The sequence below is a fragment of the Ranitomeya variabilis genome, chromosome 3, assembly GCF_051348905.1.
Source record: "Ranitomeya variabilis isolate aRanVar5 chromosome 3, aRanVar5.hap1, whole genome shotgun sequence".
NCBI classification, from domain to species: domain Eukaryota; kingdom Metazoa; phylum Chordata; class Amphibia; order Anura; family Dendrobatidae; genus Ranitomeya; species Ranitomeya variabilis.
The window spans coordinates 71,731,800-71,752,289 of record NC_135234.1 but is presented as its reverse complement, the minus strand read 5'-3'; the positions used below and the strand labels follow the sequence as shown (position 1 = coordinate 71,752,289).

At 49.2% G+C, this 20,490-nt stretch overlaps 1 protein-coding gene across 1 annotated transcript in view; it reads left to right on the top strand.

Annotated features, from left to right (window-relative positions):
• The first annotated feature begins 5,151 nt into the window (after nucleotides 1-5,151).
• LOC143815177 (cell cycle control protein 50C-like) overlaps nucleotides 5,152-20,490 on the top strand; it is a 61,582-nt gene continuing 46,243 nt past the window's right edge. Inside the window, exon 1 of the mRNA XM_077294132.1 lies at nucleotides 5,152-5,533. Within this exon, the coding sequence (XP_077150247.1) occupies nucleotides 5,327-5,533 (207 nt within the window). The 5' untranslated portion in view covers nucleotides 5,152-5,326. The remainder of the gene's footprint in view (nucleotides 5,534-20,490) is intronic.

Below are 20,490 nucleotides of genomic sequence, written 5' to 3'. Positions count from 1 at the left end.
TACTGGGCCTCATTTAACAAAACTGTCTTTGTTGCCCATAGCAACCAATCAGAGCTTAGTTTTTATTTTTTAAACAGCTTTGATAAAATGAAAGCTGTGATGTAATTGGTTGCTATCGGCAATAAAGTGTTTCTGTCAGACAGTTGATAAATTGTCCCCAGTTAGTTTTTGCAAGACCCCAATTTGCTTTGTGTGACATACTGGCAATATTTTGTCTATCTGAACCTTTTTTCTTCCCTTGTTTGGCACTGATAATACTCGACGCTCTTATCCTCAAAAATGCTGAAAACTTTACAGGTCACTTTTATGTCACTTTCAGTAACTGAAACCACGACGAAAGTATGAACGAGGCCTCTCTACTGATGACTAGCTAATCCCAACAGAACCGACGCCTTTCTGCGTCTCTCTACACTGTTGTACATATCAAGGATTTTGGATGGAATAAATCACTTAACCGTACTTTAGTGTAACAGCCATAATTGTATAAACTGTCAGGTCTGTTGTCCTGGGCAACATAAAGTGACAAACAGTAATTTGAGTGGCTTTTGGGAACTTGCATCTCAAACCTCGAAATGTACGGTCAGCAAGGAATCAACTATATATATGATGTGCAGACATGACCCCCTCCCCCATATAACTGTCCCTTATTGATAGGGTTATCAGGAGGAGCTTAGTATTTTTTTTTTTGTTTGCATATGATGGCAACAACAAACATTGAAGGAAATCAAACCATTGGGTTTTTTTACGTTCAAAAAAAATCACTTTGTTTGAATGCGGCACAAGGAGAAATCAATCATTCAGAGCCCGAGAGTTGGAGAGCGTGCATATCATGAGTACACTGGGCTCCTGCCTCACTAACTAATTAACATGGACAGCCTTTCATTAATTTAATAAATTACAGTTTGCAAAAATAGGGCTCTTTACTGAAGTTTTCATGAAAATAAATTGAACCGTCTGTGATTATAATTGCATTATTATTATTTTGGTCATCACTTTATAGTTTACAGTAAATGTTCTTATTAGTATTATCAGCTGTACAGTACACAGATACCATTTATAATCTTTAGACTCTTAAAGGGGATGTCCGGACAAAACTGACAAGTCTGCAGTCACTGTGTGTGACTGCAGACTCCTGAATCTTCCCAGTGCACTCACTGTGCTCTGCAGGGATTTGCCAGTTTCAGACCAGGGAATGGAGGGTATGTATGAGTTATACATGCACCCGGCCAGTGGGAGCGGCCTCGACTCAATACAAGTGAATGGAGGGAGTCCACACCGACCGGCCAGGGGTATGTCCAACTCATCCATACATTCATGTCCATTGTCTCAAACCGGCAAATCTCCGCAGCGCATAGTGCCTGCGCTGGGGGATTCATAAGTCTGCAGTCACACAGAGGGACTGCAGACTTGTCGGTTTCGACCGGACAACCGCTTAAAGAGGTTAAAGATTGTTAGTGGTATCTGTCCACTGTATAGCTGATAATACTAATAAGAACATTTACTGTAAACTATAAAGTGACTGCAAACCTATCGGATTTGACCAGGCAACCCCTTTAAGGCACCATGACAAATCTGAACATCACAGTGATTGCCCATGCTTAGAAGCTGTTCCTGCGCAATCAACTTCGGAGACCAACTTTAATTTACAGCCGGCTCCTCAGGTAACAAAGTCGCAATGGATGAATCAGCCAAAAATATCTAGAAACCACAACTCTCGTCCATAGAATGATGACCATAAAAAGCAAACAGTCGAACACATATTAAATAGAGAAAAATAAAATTGAAAGAAGAATAAGGTGCAAATGAAAAACTGGTGAACACGTAGGTGCATAGGAATCGAACACGTGGTGCCTGCTTTCGTTTACACCCTTTCCATGGCTCCTGGGCCAATTTTCCATCCCCTTGCTTCTTAACATTCCAGTCCTTTTGGAGAGGAGTTCTGTGTAAATTCTGGCTATCCAGGAAGACAAGAGCAACCAGGACATCGCCTCATGGCAGCCATAGCCTACCTCTACAGTGTGTGCGCTGTATTACAGCTTTTACATTGTACAAGGCCTACATAAATCTGTAAGACTGCAATATATAACTCTGCATGCCTCCAATTTAATATGGAAACATATAGAAAAAGATGAATAGTGTTAGCAACATTTTATGCCCTAGAAACATTAATTCAAGGGAATTGCTGCATTTGTATGTTCAGATCCCTAGAATTAAGGACACTATAAAATACAAAAAATAATACTATGGTTAACACATATGGAGGCATCTATTTGGTAAATGGGCCACACCATAGCTGAAAAAAAACGTAAGTCTGCACATCCAAAACTTACACATTGATCTATTACGGTTAAGCAAAAATTTTACAAAACTGAACATGATACATAGTTACATAGTTACATAGTTATTAAGGTTGAAGGAAGACTGTAAGTCCATCTAGTTCAACCCATAGCCTAACCTAACATGCCCTAACATGTTGATCCTTAGTTTATCATTCTGATCAGACTGTAAGAAGTAGACTGTCTCGTCATGGTGAACCTCTTAATGGGTCCCTAATCTCAAATCTGCCCCGCCAGATGCCGGTCAACACCTCAGCATTTCCGTACCAGCATGGTGAGTGACCCGGTGCCCCACAGCACCCACGCTTCAAGGCTGAGCCCCGATGAATCTAGGTCACTCCACCCCATAGGCACAAAACCACAGCAACAATGGCCACCACACAGCACCAACACCAACTGAAAGGAGCTAAAAGTCTCACCTCCTATATGGTCTCAGACTATGAGCTGAGAGCAAAAATAGGGGAACCCCTCACAATAATGTGGTTACCGTATGGAGGCATCTGTTCTCTAGATGGAGGTGCAGGCATTCTGTGTGCCGCCTTACATGTTATGTACATTGCTCTGCTGTATGCATGAGCTCTAAAATTAAATGAGAATTGAAATAAATGTTTATAATAAATACAGTATTTTTCAATATTTTAGTCCTAGGAGCACCCCTAAAAAATGTTTAACCTCAGGGCACCTGTACCAAATAATTTTTAATACACCTTGTCCCCTAAATATAATATAATATGTGCCCATTGAATATAAACAAAATATACACTGTGCCCCTAAATATATGCAAAAATATACGCTGTGCTCCTAAACATATATGTAAAAATTTACACTGTGCCCACTTTTCCCCTCTCCTTTTTTTTTTTTTTCCATACTAAATATGTGATTCTTCAGAATTTGTTTTAGGCTATGTTCACACGCTGCGGGTTTTGCTGCGGACCCGCAGCTGTTTTGCAGCTGCAGGTCCGCATCCTTTTTCCATGTAGGTTACAGTACAATGTAACCTAATGGAAAACAAAACCCGCTGTGCCGACGATCCTTTTTTTCTGTGGAAAATCCGCGCGGCTTTTCTGCAGAAAAAAAGAAGGACCATGTCACTTCTTGGTGCAGAATCGCAGCGATTCTGCACCCATAGAAATGCATTGAACCGCTAACTTCCCGCATGGGGCTGTGCCCACGTTGCGGGAAGTTAAGCAGATAATGTGCGGGTGGTACCCGGGGTGGAGGAAAGGAGACTCTCCTCCAGGCCCTGGGAACCATATTTGGGTGTAAAAAAAAGAATTAAAATAAAAAATCATGCTATACTCACCTCTCAGCGCTGCCCGCGGCGTCCGGTCTCAGTTGCTGTGCTGAACAGGACCTGTGGTGACATCGCGGTCACATGACCGTGATGACGCCGCGGTCACATGACCGTGACGTCACGAAGGTCCTTGTCGGCACAGCCGCTTGCAGCGCCGGGGAGATCGCGACGTCAGAGGGTGAGTATAGCCAATTTTTATTATTTTTTACATTACTATTGATGCTGCATATTGCTGCATATGCAGCATCAATAGTACAGGAGTAATCCCGCAGCGGAAACCGCGGAACAAACCGCGATAAATCTGCAGGGATAACCGCAGCGGGTTTGCCCTGCAGATTTATCAATTCCGCTGCGGGATTAACCCGCAGAGGAACCCGCAGCGTGTGAACGTGGCCTTAGTCTTTGCCTGATGAAGAGACGTATGTAGTCTCGAAAGCTTTCAATTTGTTACCATCTTTTCAGTTAGCCATTAAAAGGTATCAACCACTGAGGACTCTCAATTCTAAATATTTTTCTATCTACTGGCTAACACGGTACCAAGATATATTTCTTTCCTGTATCACTGTGCCCACTAAATTTAAAGAAAAAAAAAGTATCATACATCTGTCCGAATATATGAATAAATTAACACCGTGCCCTCTGGAAGAAAACAAGGATCCCACTGACTCACACTGGATCTATCCCGCTAGCTGCTCTGCCCACTCTCCTGCTGAATGGCACTAGTGGGGTTGTGACACCATCTTATTCAACTGTATCTGCACTCGGGTAATTGAATAAATCAGCGGCACTGCACCATAAGCGGCTTCCTGTCTAGTGTGCGGCACTCCCGCTGCCATTTGTAACCAGAGTGCCATGGCACGACTGTGGGGGTTCAATGGCACCCCAGATGGGAAATACTGATCTAATGTCTTGTTTAATTATCATTATTGGTTTTTATAATAATAACTATGATGGTGTAAGGGAGATGTAAGGAAAGAATAGGAAAAAGGGGGATGGGATAAGTAAAGGAAGCAGTTATACATAAATTGGATCAAGTTTGGTTATAATACGCATAACAAAATGAAGATACAGCATCAAAAAAGAAAAATATTAAAACATAAATTATTACTCCATAATATTATATTATTTATAATATATATATTATATCCACGATTATATTATAATATATTAGTCCAAGGAATCCTCATTTTAAGGAATATTTTTAAACTGTTTCTCTCATGAGATGAAGTTATAGTAAAGGGTGTTGTGTAACGATATTCTTTCTTATAATGTTGGCAGTAAAAGTTGCTTGACTGATTTAATGTCTTGAGAAAAGTCTTATAAAGTTCACACAATATCTGATCTAGAAATGTTACACTCACCGCCCAGTTTAGAGTAAGTGCATTTTTCTTTAAAAGCAGCAGTGTTTTAAGGCGTGGAAGGTATGGATCATAAATAGCTTTATAAAACAAACATGCTCTGATATACAGAGCTCATTGACTGCATTATGCATGAGCAAAGTACACTGAGCAAGACTGACACAGGCTGACAGAAGGCAGGAGTGACCAGAGAGCACCGAGACTGGAGTTAATCAGTAATTTCAGGAAGTTCACTAGAAGATAAGTTCCACCACCTTGCAATGGACAATGACAATTAGGAACTACCTGGAAGCTTCCATTAAATAAGACACAATCCCGAGACCTGACACAGGAGTAACATGGGAAAAAAGAAAAAGGAAGAAAATGAGAATATTCCAACTTCCAAATGTCCTGATAACACCGCATTCAAGCAGCAGAGAATCCCAGCATGGCAGCCAACCTTAACCCCCGAATCCGTGCTCAGCTCATTCTTTATCATCGGTCTTTTTTGCCTTGCTGTAGGAATCAGTTGGATTGTAGCAACAATAAATGTGAAAGAAATATGGGTAAGTGAAGAAGTTCTAGAACATTTTCTTTTTGCTTCATTTTTCTCATTTTGTAGGAAACGTGCTAGTTGAAAGGTTGTGTCCAATAGTAGACAAAACAGGCAACCACAAAAATCATTATTGGTGGTTCTTATACGCTATTTCTTGAGTTCACCTTCTCCTATAGCATTTGCTGCATCACAACAAAAACATCCAAAAATATAAAAATATTTTCAAAAATTCAAAAATTTATTTGTACTTAAATGTGGATCATGTCCCCATTATCTCTAGCTATTAACTGGTCTGATGATTATTCTGAACCTTTGACCCAAGAACTTTTTAGTTATCAGACTACTACTATGAGTATACAGCAAAATATATTATGTGAAGTACAATTTGTATTCGAGAAATTTTGCCCACTTAAATAATTAGCTTCTTTGTGATAAACAGGAAGGAAGGAATGAGCAGAAATAAAAGTGCAGAATTTGTATGTTTCCTGTAGTAATAACTAATAAAGAGGAGAATGATGCCTAATGATAAGGCCATTTGTAGATATGAAGAACATACACTGACATATAAAAGTTTGGACCCCTCTGGTCATAATTACTGGTATTGTGAACATTTTAAAGCAAGTTGAAGATGAAATGATCTCTAAAAGGGCTAAAGTTAAAGATTACACATTTCCTTGTATTTTAAGCAAAATAAAGATATATTATCATTTTTTATATTTTAAAAATTACAAAAAGGAAAATCGGCCAATGACAAAGTTTGTGCACCCTTGGAGATTTGTGTGCTCAGATAACTTTGACTAAGGGTACCGTTACACTAAACGATTTACCAACGATCACGACCAGCGATACGACCTGGCCGTGATCGTTGGTAAGTCGTTGTGTGGTCGCTGGAGAGCTGTCACACAGACAGCTCTCCAGCGACCAACGATGCCGAAGTCCCCGGGTAACCAGGGTAAACATCGGGTTACTAAGCGCAGGGCCGTGCTTAGTAACCCGATGTTTACCCTGGTTACCATCGTAAATGTAAAAAAAAACAAACAGTACATACTCACATTCCGGTGTCACGTCCCTCACCGTCTGCTTCCCGCACTGACTGTGAGTGCCGGCCGTAAAGTAAAAGCAGAGCGCAGCGGTGACGTCACCGCTGTGCTGTGCTTTACGGCCGGCACTCACAGTCAGTGCGGGAAGCAGACGGCGAGGGACGTGACACCGGAATGTGAGTATGTACTGTTTGTTTTTTTTACATTTACGATGGTAACCAGGGTAAACATCGGGTTACTAAGCGCGGCCCTGCGCTTAGTAACCCGATGTTTACCCTGGTTACAAGCGAACACATCGCTGGATCGGTGTCACACACACCGATCCAGCGATGACAGCGGGAGATCCAGCGCCGAAATAAAGTTCCAAACGATCTGCTACGACGTACGATTCTCAGCGGGGTCCCTGATCGCTGCTGCGTGTCAGACACAGCGATATCGTATGGATATCGCTGAAACGTCACGGATCGTGCCATCGTAGCGACCAAAGTGCCACTGTGAGACGGTACCCTAAGGTTTCAGACCTCAATTAGCCTGTTAGGGTTATGGCTTGTTCACTATATTCATTAGGAAAGGCTAGGTGATGACAATTTCCCAGCTTTATAAAAACAGAAATGAAAATGGTAAAGACCCACAAAGCACGAAAAGGCTATAAGAAGATAGTAAAGTGTTTTCAAGTTGCCCTTTCCTCAGTTCGAAAGGTAATTAAGTAATGGCAGTTAACAGGAACAGTGGAGATCAAAATAAGGTCTGAAAGACCAAGCAAAATGTTAGTGATAACTGCTCGTAGGATTGTTAGAGAGGCAAATCAGAACCCCTGCATGACTGCAAAAGACCTTCAGAAAGATTTTGCAGACTTTGGAGTTGTGGTACATTGTTCTACTGTTCAGAGACACCTGCACAAATATGGCATATATATGTCAAATCTTGTGCGTCCTCACCATAACATTCAGCGTCAGAAGTATGCAAAACAACATCTAAAGACGCCTGATGCATTTTGGAAACAAGTCCTGTGTACCAATCAGATTAAAATAGAACAATTTTTGCCCCAAAGATCAAAGGTATGTGTGGAGAAAAAAGGCCACAAAAATTCTGGAAAAGAACTTTTCACTGACCACGAATTCATGGGGGTGGATTATTATTATTATTTATTTATATAGCACCATTGATTCCATGGTGCTGTACATGAGAAGGGGTTCCATACAAATTACAGATATCACTTACAGTAAGCAAACTAACAATCACAGACTGATACAGAGGGGCGAGGACCCTGGCCTTGTGAGCTTACATTCTACAGGATGGTGGGGAAGGAGACAATGGGTTGAGGATTGCAGGAGATCCGGTGTTGGAGGCAGTTGCACCGGTAGTGGTGAGGAGGCAGTGGGGTCAGTGCAGTCTTTCCTGAAGAGGTGAGTTTTCAGGTTTCGCCTGAAGGATCCGAATATGGTTGATGGTTGATCGTGTTGGGGTAAAGAATTCTAGAGGATGGGAGATATTCAGGAGAAGTCTTGGATGCGGTTGGGTGAGGAGCGAATAAGTGTGGAGGAGAGAAGGAGGTCTTGGGAGGACTGGAGATTACGTGAGGGAAGATATCGGGAGATTAGTTCAGAGATATATGGAGGAGACAGGTTATGGATGGCTTTGTAGGTCATTATTAGTCATTTGAACTGGATATGCTGAGGGAATAGGAGCCAGTGATTTGCAGAGGGGAGAGCGGAGGAGTAACGAGGAGAGAGATGAATTAGTAGGGCAGCAGAGTAAAGGATGGATTGGAGAGGTGCAAGGGTGTTAGCAGGGAGGCCGCAGAAAAGGATGTTGCAGTAGTCGAGGCAGGAGATGATGAGGACATGCACAAGCATTTTAGTAGATTGACAGTTGAGGAAAGGACGGATTCTGGAGATATTTTTGAGCTGGAGGCGACAGGAGGTAGAAAGAGCTTGGATGTGCGGTTTGAAGGACACGGCAGAGTCAAGGGTTACTCCGAGGCAGCGGACTTCCGGTACGGGGGAAAGCGTGATGTCGTTAATTGCGATAGATAGGTCAGGTAAGGAAGAGCTATGAGATGGAGGAAAGATGATGAGTTCAGATTTGTCCCCATTGAATTTGAGGAAGCGAGAGGAGAAGAAGGAGTATATTGTTGATAGACACTCTGGGATTCTGGACAGCAGAGAGGTGACGTCTGGGCCAGAGAGGTAGATCTGAGTGTCATCAGCATAAAGGTGGTACTGGAATCCATGGGACTTTATGAGTGGTCCCAGGCCAAGTGTATAGATTGAGAAGAGTAAGGGTCCTAGAACAGAGCCTTGGGGGACTCCAATAGAGAGAGAGTTGGATGAGGAGGTAGTGTGGGAGTGGAAGACGTCCAGGATAGGGCGAGGTCTTTGATGCCAAAGGAGGAGAGAATCTATAGTAGGAGGCAGTGGTCAACTGTGTCGAAAGCAGAGGACAGGTCTAGAAGGAGGAGTATAGAGTATTGTCCGTTAGCTTTGGCTGTAAGTAGGTCGTTAGTGATTTTAGTCAGGGCTGTCTCAGTTGAGTGATGGGGGTGTAAACCAGATTGTAGATTGTCAAAGAGCAAGTTAGATGAGAGGCAGGAGGAAAGTTCAGCGTGGACGTGGATCATGCTTTCGATTTGTGTTGCAGCCCATGGCACGGGGAACATTTCACGTGTAGAGGGAAGAATGGATTAAATGAAATTTCAACAAATTATTGATGCAAATATAAAACCATCTGTAAAAAAGCTGAAGTTGAGACCTATTTAGGGCCTTTATCAAGTATTATCTGCAGTGTGGCTGTCTGGAGGAGTAGTGCCGTTGAAGAACTCGCCATGCTGAGTGAGACCTTTTTCTTGTTCATTGGATGCTTTTTTTTCTTCTTGGCATCTCTTCTTTTCATAACAGTGAGCGACTGAACACACGTATTGAACACAACAATAGATGTTTACTACAAGTTCACAAAAAAAAGGGTGTGGTAATTATATACACCAAACGTGTTAAACACCTGTTAGAAGAGAATTAGTAGTTATGGGTCCGGAGGTGGCTGATGAGTCCAATCCGGACCCTGTAGGTTCGCCCACATACTTGACATAAGGTAGCAGATGCAGTCAGTGCGCCAGATTCTACTTGTGAAGTTTTTTTGGTACTCATGTGATCAAACTTTTATATCAAGCTATTCACATAAATATTTTTATTTCAGCAATTTGCTTTAGCACCTTGCACCCTTTATTATCCCACTTCTTTGAGGTTTTCTCCTTTTCATTATTTTTATTTTATTTTATTTTTTAATATTTTTTTTTTTACACCAGTTTACACACACTACTTTTTTCACTTTTTTTTGCCATTTAGCTGTTATAGTATAGAATTGCTTTAGGCAGGTGTACCCTGGGGCTTGTATTTACATCTATTTTTTACTCTATTCTCTTATTGTTGTACTAGATGGCAGCCCGATTCTAAAGAATCGGGAGTCTAGAATCCATATATACTTTATTTATTCAAATGTAAGAATAATACAATTAATAAATAATAGTAAGAAAGAACAAAAAATGGCTGCACTCACCAGCTCTTGACAATTCTTGACAGTACGGCACATTTCTGATTGGTCGCTCGCGGCAGGCGGCAACCAATCAGAAAAGTGCCGCGCACCACGAAGGCATATATCTTTGTCCACCCTGAGCGGGTGTAGGACGCTGGTGACGTCACTTATCTCCGGACATTATCTCCGGACAAAGCCACGGAAGTTGGCACAAATTGCCGGAAGTAGTATTCTAGGCAATTATATATTAGATTTTAATGTTATCAGTGTTTACCTTTGAACGTTTATATTGTATTGTCCTGTCACCAGCCATGTGTACGATTATCGGCCGAAAGCCTCTCTGGAACCAATAATCACCCCATGTAAAGGTATCTTTATAAGTTAAAGATTCAGAATACTATGACTTTTATCATATCCTGAACAGTCAAGTTTTTTATGAACCGTTAAGGTTTTCTGGTTGAAGTAAAAAAAACTCTGAGTGTTTACAGTTTGAAACCATAAAATGTTGAAAAATTATGTCATTCTTGAGTATATCACTCAATGGTGCTCATAAACGTGTCAAATTTGATCTATAATATACTTTAATATACGTTACTTTAATCTTTAATATACTTAAGAACAGGGCCCCAGACATCACACAGGGGGTCTGAAACACCGCACAGTGGTCCAAAATATCGCTGTGCTCTGCCTGGGGCCCCATATGCTGCCTGGGGCCCCTGTGCTCTGCCTGGGGCCCCCAATGCTGCCTGGGGCCCCTGTGCTCTGCCTGGGGCCCCTGTGCTCTGCCTGGGGCCCCATGTTCTGCCTGGGGCCCCTGTGCTCTGCCTGGGGCCCCTGTGCTCTGCCTGGGGCCACTGTGCTCTGCCTGGGGCCCCATATGCTGCCTGGGGCCCCATATGCTGCCTGGGGCCCCTGTGCTCTGCCTGGGGCCCCATAGGCTGCCTGGGGCCCCTGTGCTCTACCTGGGACCACTGTGCTCTGCCTGGGGCCCCATATGCTGCCTGGGGCCCCTGTGCTCTGCCTGGGGCCCCTGTGCTCTGCCTGGGGCCCCATGTTCTGCCTGGGGCCACTGTGCTCTGCCTGGGGCCCCATAGGCTGCCTGGGGCCCCTGTGCTCTGCCTGGGACCACTGTGCTCTGCCTGGGGCCCCATATGCTGCCTGGGGCCCCTGTGCTCTGCCTGGGGCCACTGTGCTCTGCCTGGGGCCCCATATGCTGCCTGGGGCCCCTGTGCTCTGCCTGGGGCCCCATATGCTGCCTGGGGCCCCTGTGCTCTGCCTGGGGCCCCTGTGCTCTCCCTGGGGCCCCATGTTCTGCCTGGGGCCCCTGTGCTCTGCCTGGGGCCACTGTGCTCTGCCTGGGGCCCCATGTTCTGCCTGGGGCCACTGTGCTCTGCCTGGGGCCCCATAAGCTGCCTGGGGCCCCTGTGCTCTGCCTGGGACCACTGTGCTCTGCCTGGGGCCCCATATGCTGCCTGGGGCCCCTGTGCTCTGCCTGGGGCCACTGTGCTCTGCCTGGGGCCCCATATGCTGCCTGGGGCCACTGTGCTCTGCCTGGGGCCCCATATGCTGCCTGGGGCCCCTGTGCTCTGCCTGGGGCCCCATATGCTGCCTGGGGCCCCTGTGCTCTGCCTGGGGCCCCTGTGCTCTGCCTGGGGCCCCATGTTCTGCCTGGGGCCCCTGTGCTCTGCCTGGGGCCACTGTGCTCTGCCTGGGGCCCCATATGCTGCCTGGGGCCCCTGTGCTCTGCCTGGGGCCCCATATGCTGCCTGGGGCCCCTGTGCTCTGCCTGGGGCCCCTGTGCTCTGCCTGGGGCCCCATATGCTGCCTGGGGCCCCTGTGCTCTGCCTGGGGCCCCTGTGCTCTGCCTGGGGCCCCATGTTCTGCCTGGGGCCCCTGTGCTCTGCCTGGGGCCACTGTGCTCTGCCTGGGGTCCCATATGCTGCCTGGGGCCCCTGTGCTCTGCCTGGGGCCCCATATGCTGCCTGGGGCCCCTGTGCTCTGCCTGGGGCCACTGTGCTCTGCCTGGGGCCCCATAGGCTGCCTGGGGCCCCTGTGCTCTGCCTGGGACCACTGTGCTCTGCCTGGGGCCCCATATGCTGCCTGGGGCCCCTGTGCTCTGCCTGGGGCCACTGTGCTCTGCCTGGGGCCCCATATGCTGCCTGGGGCCCCTGTGCTCTGCCTGGGTGTAGGACACTGGTGACGTCACTTATCTCCGGACATTATCTCCGGACATTAGCTCCGGACATTATCTCCGGACATTAGCTCCGGACAAAGCCACGGAAGTTGGCACAAATTGCAGGAAGTAGTATTCTAGGCAATTATATATTAGATGGGCATTTCCTGAAGGAAATACATGGTGCTTGAACAGCGCTACCAGCTTTACAGCAGCACTTTTCACACACGGGACTGGGGGGCGCGCTTACTTTTGCACCCGGGGCCGGGGGCGCGCTTACTTTTGCACCCGGGGGCGCACTTACTTTTGCACCTGGAGGCGCACTTACTTTTGCACCCGGGGGCGCACTTACTTTTGCACCCGGGGGCGCACTTACTTTTGCTCCCGGGGGCGCACTTACTTTTGCAACCGGGGGCGCACTTACTTTAGCAACCGGGGGCGCACTTACTTTAGCACCCGGGGGCGCACTTACTTTTGCACCCGGGGGCGCACTTACTTTTGCACCCGGGGGCGCACTTACTTTTGGGGCCGCACTTACTTTTGGTGGGCGGGGCTCCTCGGCCTCCGAATTTGGTTGGTGGGGCCCCTCGTCCTCCGATTTGGTGGGTGGGGACCCTCGGCCTCCGATTTGGTGGGCGGGACCGGCCTCCGATTTGGTGGGCGGGGACCCTCGGCCTCCGATTTGGTGGGCGGGGACCCTCGACCTCCGATTTGGTGGGCGGGGCCCCTCGGCCTCCGCTTTGGTGGGCGGGACCCCTCGGCCTCCGATTTGGTGGGCGGGGTCCCTCTGCCTCCGATTTGGTGGGCGGGGACCCTCGGCCTCCGCTTTGGTTGGCGGGGCCCCACGGCCTCCGATTTGGTGGGCGGGGTCCCTCTGCCTCCGCTTTGGTGGGCGGGGCCGCTCGGCCTTCGATTTGGTGGGCGGGGCTCCTCGGCCTCCGATTTGGTTGGTGGGGCCCCTCGGCCTCCGATTTGGTGGGAGGGGCCCCTTATCCTCCGATTTGGTGGGCGGGGACCCTCGGCCTCCGATTTGGTGGGCGGGGCCCCTCGGCCTCCGATTTGGTTGGCGGGGCCCCTCGGCCTCCAATTTGGTGGGCAGGGACCCTCGGCCTCTGATTTGGTGGGCGGGGACCCTCGGCCTCCGATTTGGTGGGCGGGGACCCTCGGCCTCCAATTTGGTGGGCGGGGACCCTCGGCCTCCGATTTGGTGGGCGGGGACCCTCGGCCTCCGATTTGGTGGGTGGGGACCCTCGGCCTCCGATTTGGTGGGCGGGGCCCCTCGGCCTCCGATGTGGTGGGCGGGGCCCCTCGGCCTCCGCTTTGGTGGGCGGGGCTGGGCACCTCGGCCTCCGCTTTGGTGGGCGGGGCCGCTCGGCCTTCGATTTGGTAGGCGGGGCTCCTCGGCCCCCGATTTGGTTGGCGGGGCCCCTCGGCCTCCGATTTGGTTGGCGGGGCCCCTCGGCCTCCGATTTGGTGGGCGGGGACTCTCGGCCTCCGATTTGGTGGGCGGGGACCCTCGGCCTCCGATTTGGTGGGCGGGGACCCTCGGCCTCCGATTTGGTGGGCAGGGACCCTCGGCCTCCGATTTGGTGGTCGGGGACCCTCGGCCTCCGCTTTGGTGGGCGGGGACCCTCGGCCTCCGATTTGGTGGTCGGGAACCCTCGGCCTCCGCTTTGGTGGGCGGGGCCCCTCGGCCTCCGATTTGGTTGGCGGGGTCTTTCTGCCTCCGATTTGGTGTGCGGGGACCCTCGGCCTCCGCTTTGGTGGGCGGGGCCCCTCGGCCTTCGATTTGGTAGGCGGGGCTCCTCGGCCCCCGATTTGGTTGGCGGGGCCCCTCGGCCTCCGATTTGGTTGGCGGGGCCCCTCGGCCTCCGATTTGGTGGGCGGGGACTCTCGGCCTCCGATTTGGTGGGCGGGGACCCTCGGCCTCCGATTTGGTGGGCGGGGACCCTCGGCCTCCGATTTGGTGGGCAGGGACCCTCGGCCTCCGATTTGGTGGTCGGGGACCCTCGGCCTCCGCTTTGGTGGGCGGGGACCCTCGGCCTCCGATTTGGTGGTCGGGAACCCTCGGCCTCCGCTTTGGTGGGCGGGGCCCCTCGGCCTCCGATTTGGTTGGCGGGGTCTTTCTGCCTCCGATTTGGTGTGCGGGGACCCTCGGCCTCCGCTTTGGTGGGCGGGGCCCCTCGGCCTTCGATTTGGTGGGCGGGGCCCCTCGGCCTCCGATTTGGTTGGTGTGGACCCTCGGCCTCCGATTTGGTGGGCGGGGACCCTCGGCCTCCGATTTGGTGGGCGGGGACCATCGGCCTCCGATTTCGTGGGCGGGGACCCTCGCCTCCGATTTGGTGGGCGGGGCCCTTCGGCCTCCGATGTGGTGGGCGGGGCCCATCGGCCTCCGATGTGGTGGGCGGGGCCCCTCGGCCTCCGATTTGGTGGGTGGGGCCCATCAACTTCCGATGTGGTGGGCGGGGCCCCTCGGCCTCCGATTTGGTGGGCGGGGATTCCTGGCCTCCGATTTGGTGGGCGGGGCCCCTCGGCCTCCACTTTGGTGGGCGGGGCCCCTCGGCCTCCGATTTGGTGGGCGGGGCCCCTCGGCCTCCGATGTGGTGGTCGGGGCCCCTCGGCCTCCGATTTGGTGGGCGGGGACCCTCGGCCTCCGATTTGGTGGGCGGGGACCCTCGGCCTCCGATTTGGTGGGCGGGGACCCTCGGCCTCCGATTTGGTGGGCGGGGACCCTCGGCCTCCGATTTGGTGGGCGGGGCCCCTCGGCCTCCGATGTGGTGGTCGGGGCCCCTCGGACTCCGCTTTGGTGGGCGGGGCCGGGCCCCTCGGCCTCCGCTTTGGTGGGCGGGGCCGCTCGGCCTTCGATTTGTTGGGCGGGGCTCCTCGGCCTTCGATTTGGTTGGCGGGGCCCCTCGGCCTCCGATTTGGTTGGCGGGGCCCCTTATCCTCCAATTTGGTGGGCGGGGACTCTCGGCCTCCGATTTGGTGGGCGGGGACCCTCGGCCTCCGATTTGGTGGGCGGGGCCCCTCGGCCTCCGATTTGGTTGGCGGGGCCCCTCGGCCTCCGCTTTGGTGGGCGGGGCCGGGCCCCTCGGCCTCCGCTTTGGTGGGCGGGGCCGCTCGGCCTTCGATTTGGTTGGCGGGGCCCCTCGGCCTCCGATTTGGTGGGCGGGGACCCTCGGCCTCCGATTTGGTGGGCAGGGACCCTCGGCCTCCGATTTGGTGGTCGGGGACCCTCGGTGTTGTGAATTTGGATTCTGGGCTCCCCCGGTGGCCGCTTGTGGAATTGGACTTGTCATCCTCTTTCCTGTTTCACCTGATTCCATCAGTAGTGGGTGTCGCTATTTAAGCTCATTTCTCTGGTGGTTTCTTGCCGGTCAACAATGTTATCTGATGCCTCTCAGTGCTTGTTCCTGCTTCTAGACAACTACTGATAAGTTGGACTTTTGTCCATGTTTTGTTTTGCCTATTTGTTCCAGTTCGCAGCTGAAGTTTTGTTACTGTGTCTGGAAAGCTCTCGTCGATCAGGGATTGCTACTCTGGCGTTATGAGTTAATGCCAGAGTTTAAGGTAATCTCTGGATGGTGTTTTGTTAGTATTTTTCTGCTGACCATGAAAGTATACTATCTGTCTTCTGCTATCTAGTAAGCGGACCTCAAATTTGCTAAGACTATTTTCCTGCTGCGTTTGTTGTTTCATCTGAACTCACCGTCATTATATGTGGGGGGCTACTGTCTTCTTTGGAATATTTCTCTAGAGGTGAGCCAGGTCTTATATTTCCCTCTGCTAGCTATTTAGGTCTTAGGCCAGAGCTGGGCATCTAGCTATAAATAGGAAATGCTACCTGGCTATTTCTAGTTGCGCGGCAGGCTTAGTTCATGGTCAGTATAGTTCCATCTTCCGAGAGCTTGTCCCTCTATAGGCTTGCTATGATCTCTGCCTGCAGAGATCATGACAGTTTGACCGGCCCATAAAGTGTTAAAGACCCAGGTTGAGAAAGGAGAGTTATAAGAAGTCTGCTGGAATTTTTTTTTTTTTTTTTTCCTCCAGTCTGCCTTGCTGCAGTCTTTTTTCTCTCTCTCCTCCTAATCTCTGTGTGCTCTGTGTGCACCTGACAATGGTGGATCTCCAGAGTGTAACTGCGGGTTTGAATAATCTCATCACGAAAGTACAAAATTTACAAGATTTTGTAGTACATGCTCCGGTATCTGAGCCGAGAATTCCTTTGCCGGAGTTCTTCACAGGGAATAGAGCTAGCTTCCAGAATTTCCGAAATAATTGTAAGCTTTATTTGTCCCTGAAGTCTCGTTCAGCTGGAGACCCTGCTCAGCAGGTTTGGATTGTGTTTCTATTGTGGGGATTCTACTCATGTTATATCGGCATGCTCTAGGCGTACAAAGAAGCTTGATAAGTCTGTTTCCATTGGCACCATTCAGTCTAAGTTTATTTTGTCTGTAACCCTGATTTGCTCTTTGTCATCCATTGCCACGGACGCCTATATTGACTCTGGCGCCGCTCTGAGTCTTATGGATTGGTCCTTTGCCAATCGTTGTGGTTTTGATTTAGAGCCTTTGGAGACTCTTATTCCTCTGAAGGGGATTGACTCCACCCCATTGGCTAATAATAAACCACAATACTGGACACAAGTAACCATGCGTATCAATCCGGATCACCAGGAGATTATTCGTTTCCTGGTGCTGTATAATTTACATGACGATTTGGTACTGGGATTGCCATGGTTGCAGTCTCACAACCCAGTCTTGGACTGGAGAGCTATGTCTGTGTTGAGCTGGGGATGTAAGGGTATTCATGGGGACGTACCTTTGGTTTCTATTTCGTCGTCCATTCCCTCTGAAGTCCCTGAGTTCCTCTCTGATTATCAAGACGTCTTTGACGAACCCAAGCTTGGGTCGTTACCTCCGCACCGTGAGTGCGATTGTGCCATAGATTTGATACCGGGTTGTAAATATCCAAAGGGTCGTTTGTTTAATTTGTCTGTGCCGGAACATGCTGCTATGCGGGAATATATAAAGGAGTCTTTGGAAAAGGGACATATTCGTCCATCTTCTTCTCCCTTGGGAGCTGGGTTTTTCTTTGTCTCAAAAAAAGACGGCTCTTTGAGACCATGTATTGATTATCGGCTTCTGAATAAGATCACTGTTAAGTATCAATACCCATTGCCATTGCTTACTGATTTGTTTGCTCGTATAGAGGGTGCTAAGTGGTTCTCTAAAATTGATCTTCGTGGGGCGTATAATTTGGTGCGGATCAGGCAGGGGGATGAGTGGAAGACCGCATTTAATACGCCCGAGGGCCACTTTGAGTATTTGGTCATGCCTTTTGGTCTTTCTAATGCCCCTTCAGTTTTCCAGTCTTTTATGCATGATATTTTCCGCGATTTTCTGGATAAATTTATGATAATATATCTGGATGATATTCTGATTTTTTCTGATGACTGGGACTCTCATGTCCAGCAGGTCAGGAGAGTTTTTCAGGTTCTGCGGTCTAATTCTTTATGTGTGAAGGGGTCTAAGTGCGTTTTTGGGGTCCAGAAAATTTCCTTTTTGGGGTATATTTTTTCTCCCTCTTCCATTGAGATGGATCCCGTCAAGGTGCAGGCTATTTGTGACTGGACTCAGCCCTCCTCTCTTAAGGGTCTTCAGAGATTTTTGGGCTTTGCCAACTTTTACCGCCGATTTATTGCTGGTTTTTCGGATGTCGTTAAACCACTGACTGATTTGACCAGACAAGGCGCTGATGTTGCTAATTGGTCCCCTCATGCTGTAGAGGCCTTTCAGGAGCTTAAGCGCCGTTTTGCCTCTGCCCCTGTGTTGCGTCAGCCTGATGTGAATCTGCCTTTTCAGGTTGAGGTTGACGCTTCGGAGATCGGAGCTGGGGCAGTGTTGTCGCAGAAAGGTTCCGACTGCTCCGTCATTAGGCCTTGTGCCTTCTTTTCTCGCAAATTTTCGCCCGCAGAGCGGAATTATGATGTTGGGAATCGGGAGCTTTTGGCCATGAAGTGGGCGTTTGAGGAGTGGCGCCATTGGCTCGAGGGGGCTAGGCATCAGGTGGTGGTATTGACTGACCACAAAAATTTGATTTATCTTGAGACTGCCAGACGCCTGAATCCTAGACAGGCGCGCTGGTCTTTATTTTTTTCTCGCTTTAATTTTGTGGTGTCATACCTACCGGGTTCTAAGAATGTTAAGGCTGATGCCCTTTCTAGGAGTTTTGACCCGGACTCTCCTGGTAATTCTGAACCCACAGGTATCCTTAGGGAGGGAGTAATTTTGTCGGCCGTTTCTCCTGATCTGCGGCGGTCCTTGCAAGAGTTTCAGGCGGATAGACCGGATCGTTGTCCGCCTGATAGACTGTTTGTTCCGGATGATTGGACCAGCAGAGTCATCTCTGAGGTACATTCTTCTGCATTGGCAGGTCATCCCGGAATTTTTGGTACCAGGGATTTGGTGGCAAGATCCTTCTGGTGGCCTTCTCTGTCACGAGATGTGCGAGTCTTTGTGCAGTCATGTGACGTTTGTGCTCGGGCCAAGTCTTGTAGTTCTCGGGCTAGCGGACTGCTGTTGCCCTTGCCTATTCCTAAGAGGCCTTGGACACACATCTCGATGGATTTTATTTCAGATCTGCCTGTTTCCCAGAAGATGTCTGTCATCTGGGTGGTCTGTGACCGTTTCTCTAAAATGGTCCATTTGGTTCCTCTGCCCAAGTTGCCTTCTTCTTCTGAGTTGGTTCCTCTGTTTTTTCAGAATGTTGTCCGATTGCACGGTATTCCTGAGAATATTGTTTCTGACAGAGGTACCCAATTTGTGTCTAGATTTTGGCGGGCATTCTGTGCTAGGATGGGCATAGATTTGTCTTTTTCATCTGCTTTTCACCCTCAGACTAATGGCCAGACCGAGCGGACTAATCAGACCCTTGAGACATATCTGAGGTGTTTTGTCTCTGCTGACCAGGATGATTGGGTTGCTTTTTTGCCATTGGCAGAGTTCGCCCTCAATAATCGGGCCAGTTCTTCCACCTTGGTGTCCCCGTTTTTCTGTAATTCGGGGTTTCACCCTCGATTTTCCTCCGGTCAGGTGGAATCCTCGGATTGTCCTGGAGTGGATGCGGTGGTGGAGAGATTGCATCATATCTGGGGGCAGGTTATGGACAATTTGAAGTTGTCACAGGAGAAGACTCAGCGTTTTGCCAACCGTCATCGTCGTGTTGGTTCTCGGCTTTGTGTTGGAGATTTAGTGTGGTTGTCTTCTCGTTTTGTCCCTATGAGGGTCTCTTCTCCTAAGTTTAAACCTCGGTTCATCGGCCCTTATAGAATATTGGAGATTCTTAATCCTGTTTCTTTCCGTTTGGACCTCCCTGCGTCCTTTTCCATTCATAACGTTTTTCATCGGTCGTTATTGCGCAGGTATGAGGTACCTGTTGTACCTTCTCTTGAGCCTCCTGCTCCGGTGTTGGTTGAGGGTGAGTTGGAGTACGTTGTGGAGAAAATTTTGGACTCTCGTGTTTCCAGACGGAAACTCCAGTATCTGGTCAACTGGAAGGGTTACGGCCAGGAGGATAATTCTTGGGTCAATGCATCTGATGTTCATGCTTCTGATCTTGTTCGTGCCTTCCATAGGGCTCATCCTGGTCGCCCTGGTGGATCTGGTGAGGGTTCGGTGCCCCCTCCTTGAGGGGGGGGTACTGTTGTGAATTTGGATTCTGGGCTCCCCCGGTGGCCGCTTGTGGAATTGGACTTGTCATCCTCTTTCCTGTTTCACCTGATTCCATCAGTAGTGGGTGTCGCTATTTAAGCTCATTTCTCTGGTGGTTTCTTGCCGGTCAACAATGTTATCTGATGCCTCTCAGTGCTTGTTCCTGCTTCTAGACAACTACTGATAAGTTGGACTTTTGTCCATGTTTTGTTTTGCCTATTTGTTCCAGTTCGCAGCTGAAGTTTTGTTACTGTGTCTGGAAAGCTCTCGTCGATCAGGGATTGCTACTCTGGCGTTATGAGTTAATGCCAGAGTTTAAGGTAATCTCTGGATGGTGTTTTGTTAGTATTTTTCTGCTGACCATGAAAGTATACTATCTGTCTTCTGCTATCTAGTAAGCGGACCTCAAATTTGCTAAGACTATTTTCCTGCTGCGTTTGTTGTTTCATCTGAACTCACCGTCATTATATGTGGGGGGCTACTGTCTTCTTTGGAATATTTCTCTAGAGGTGAG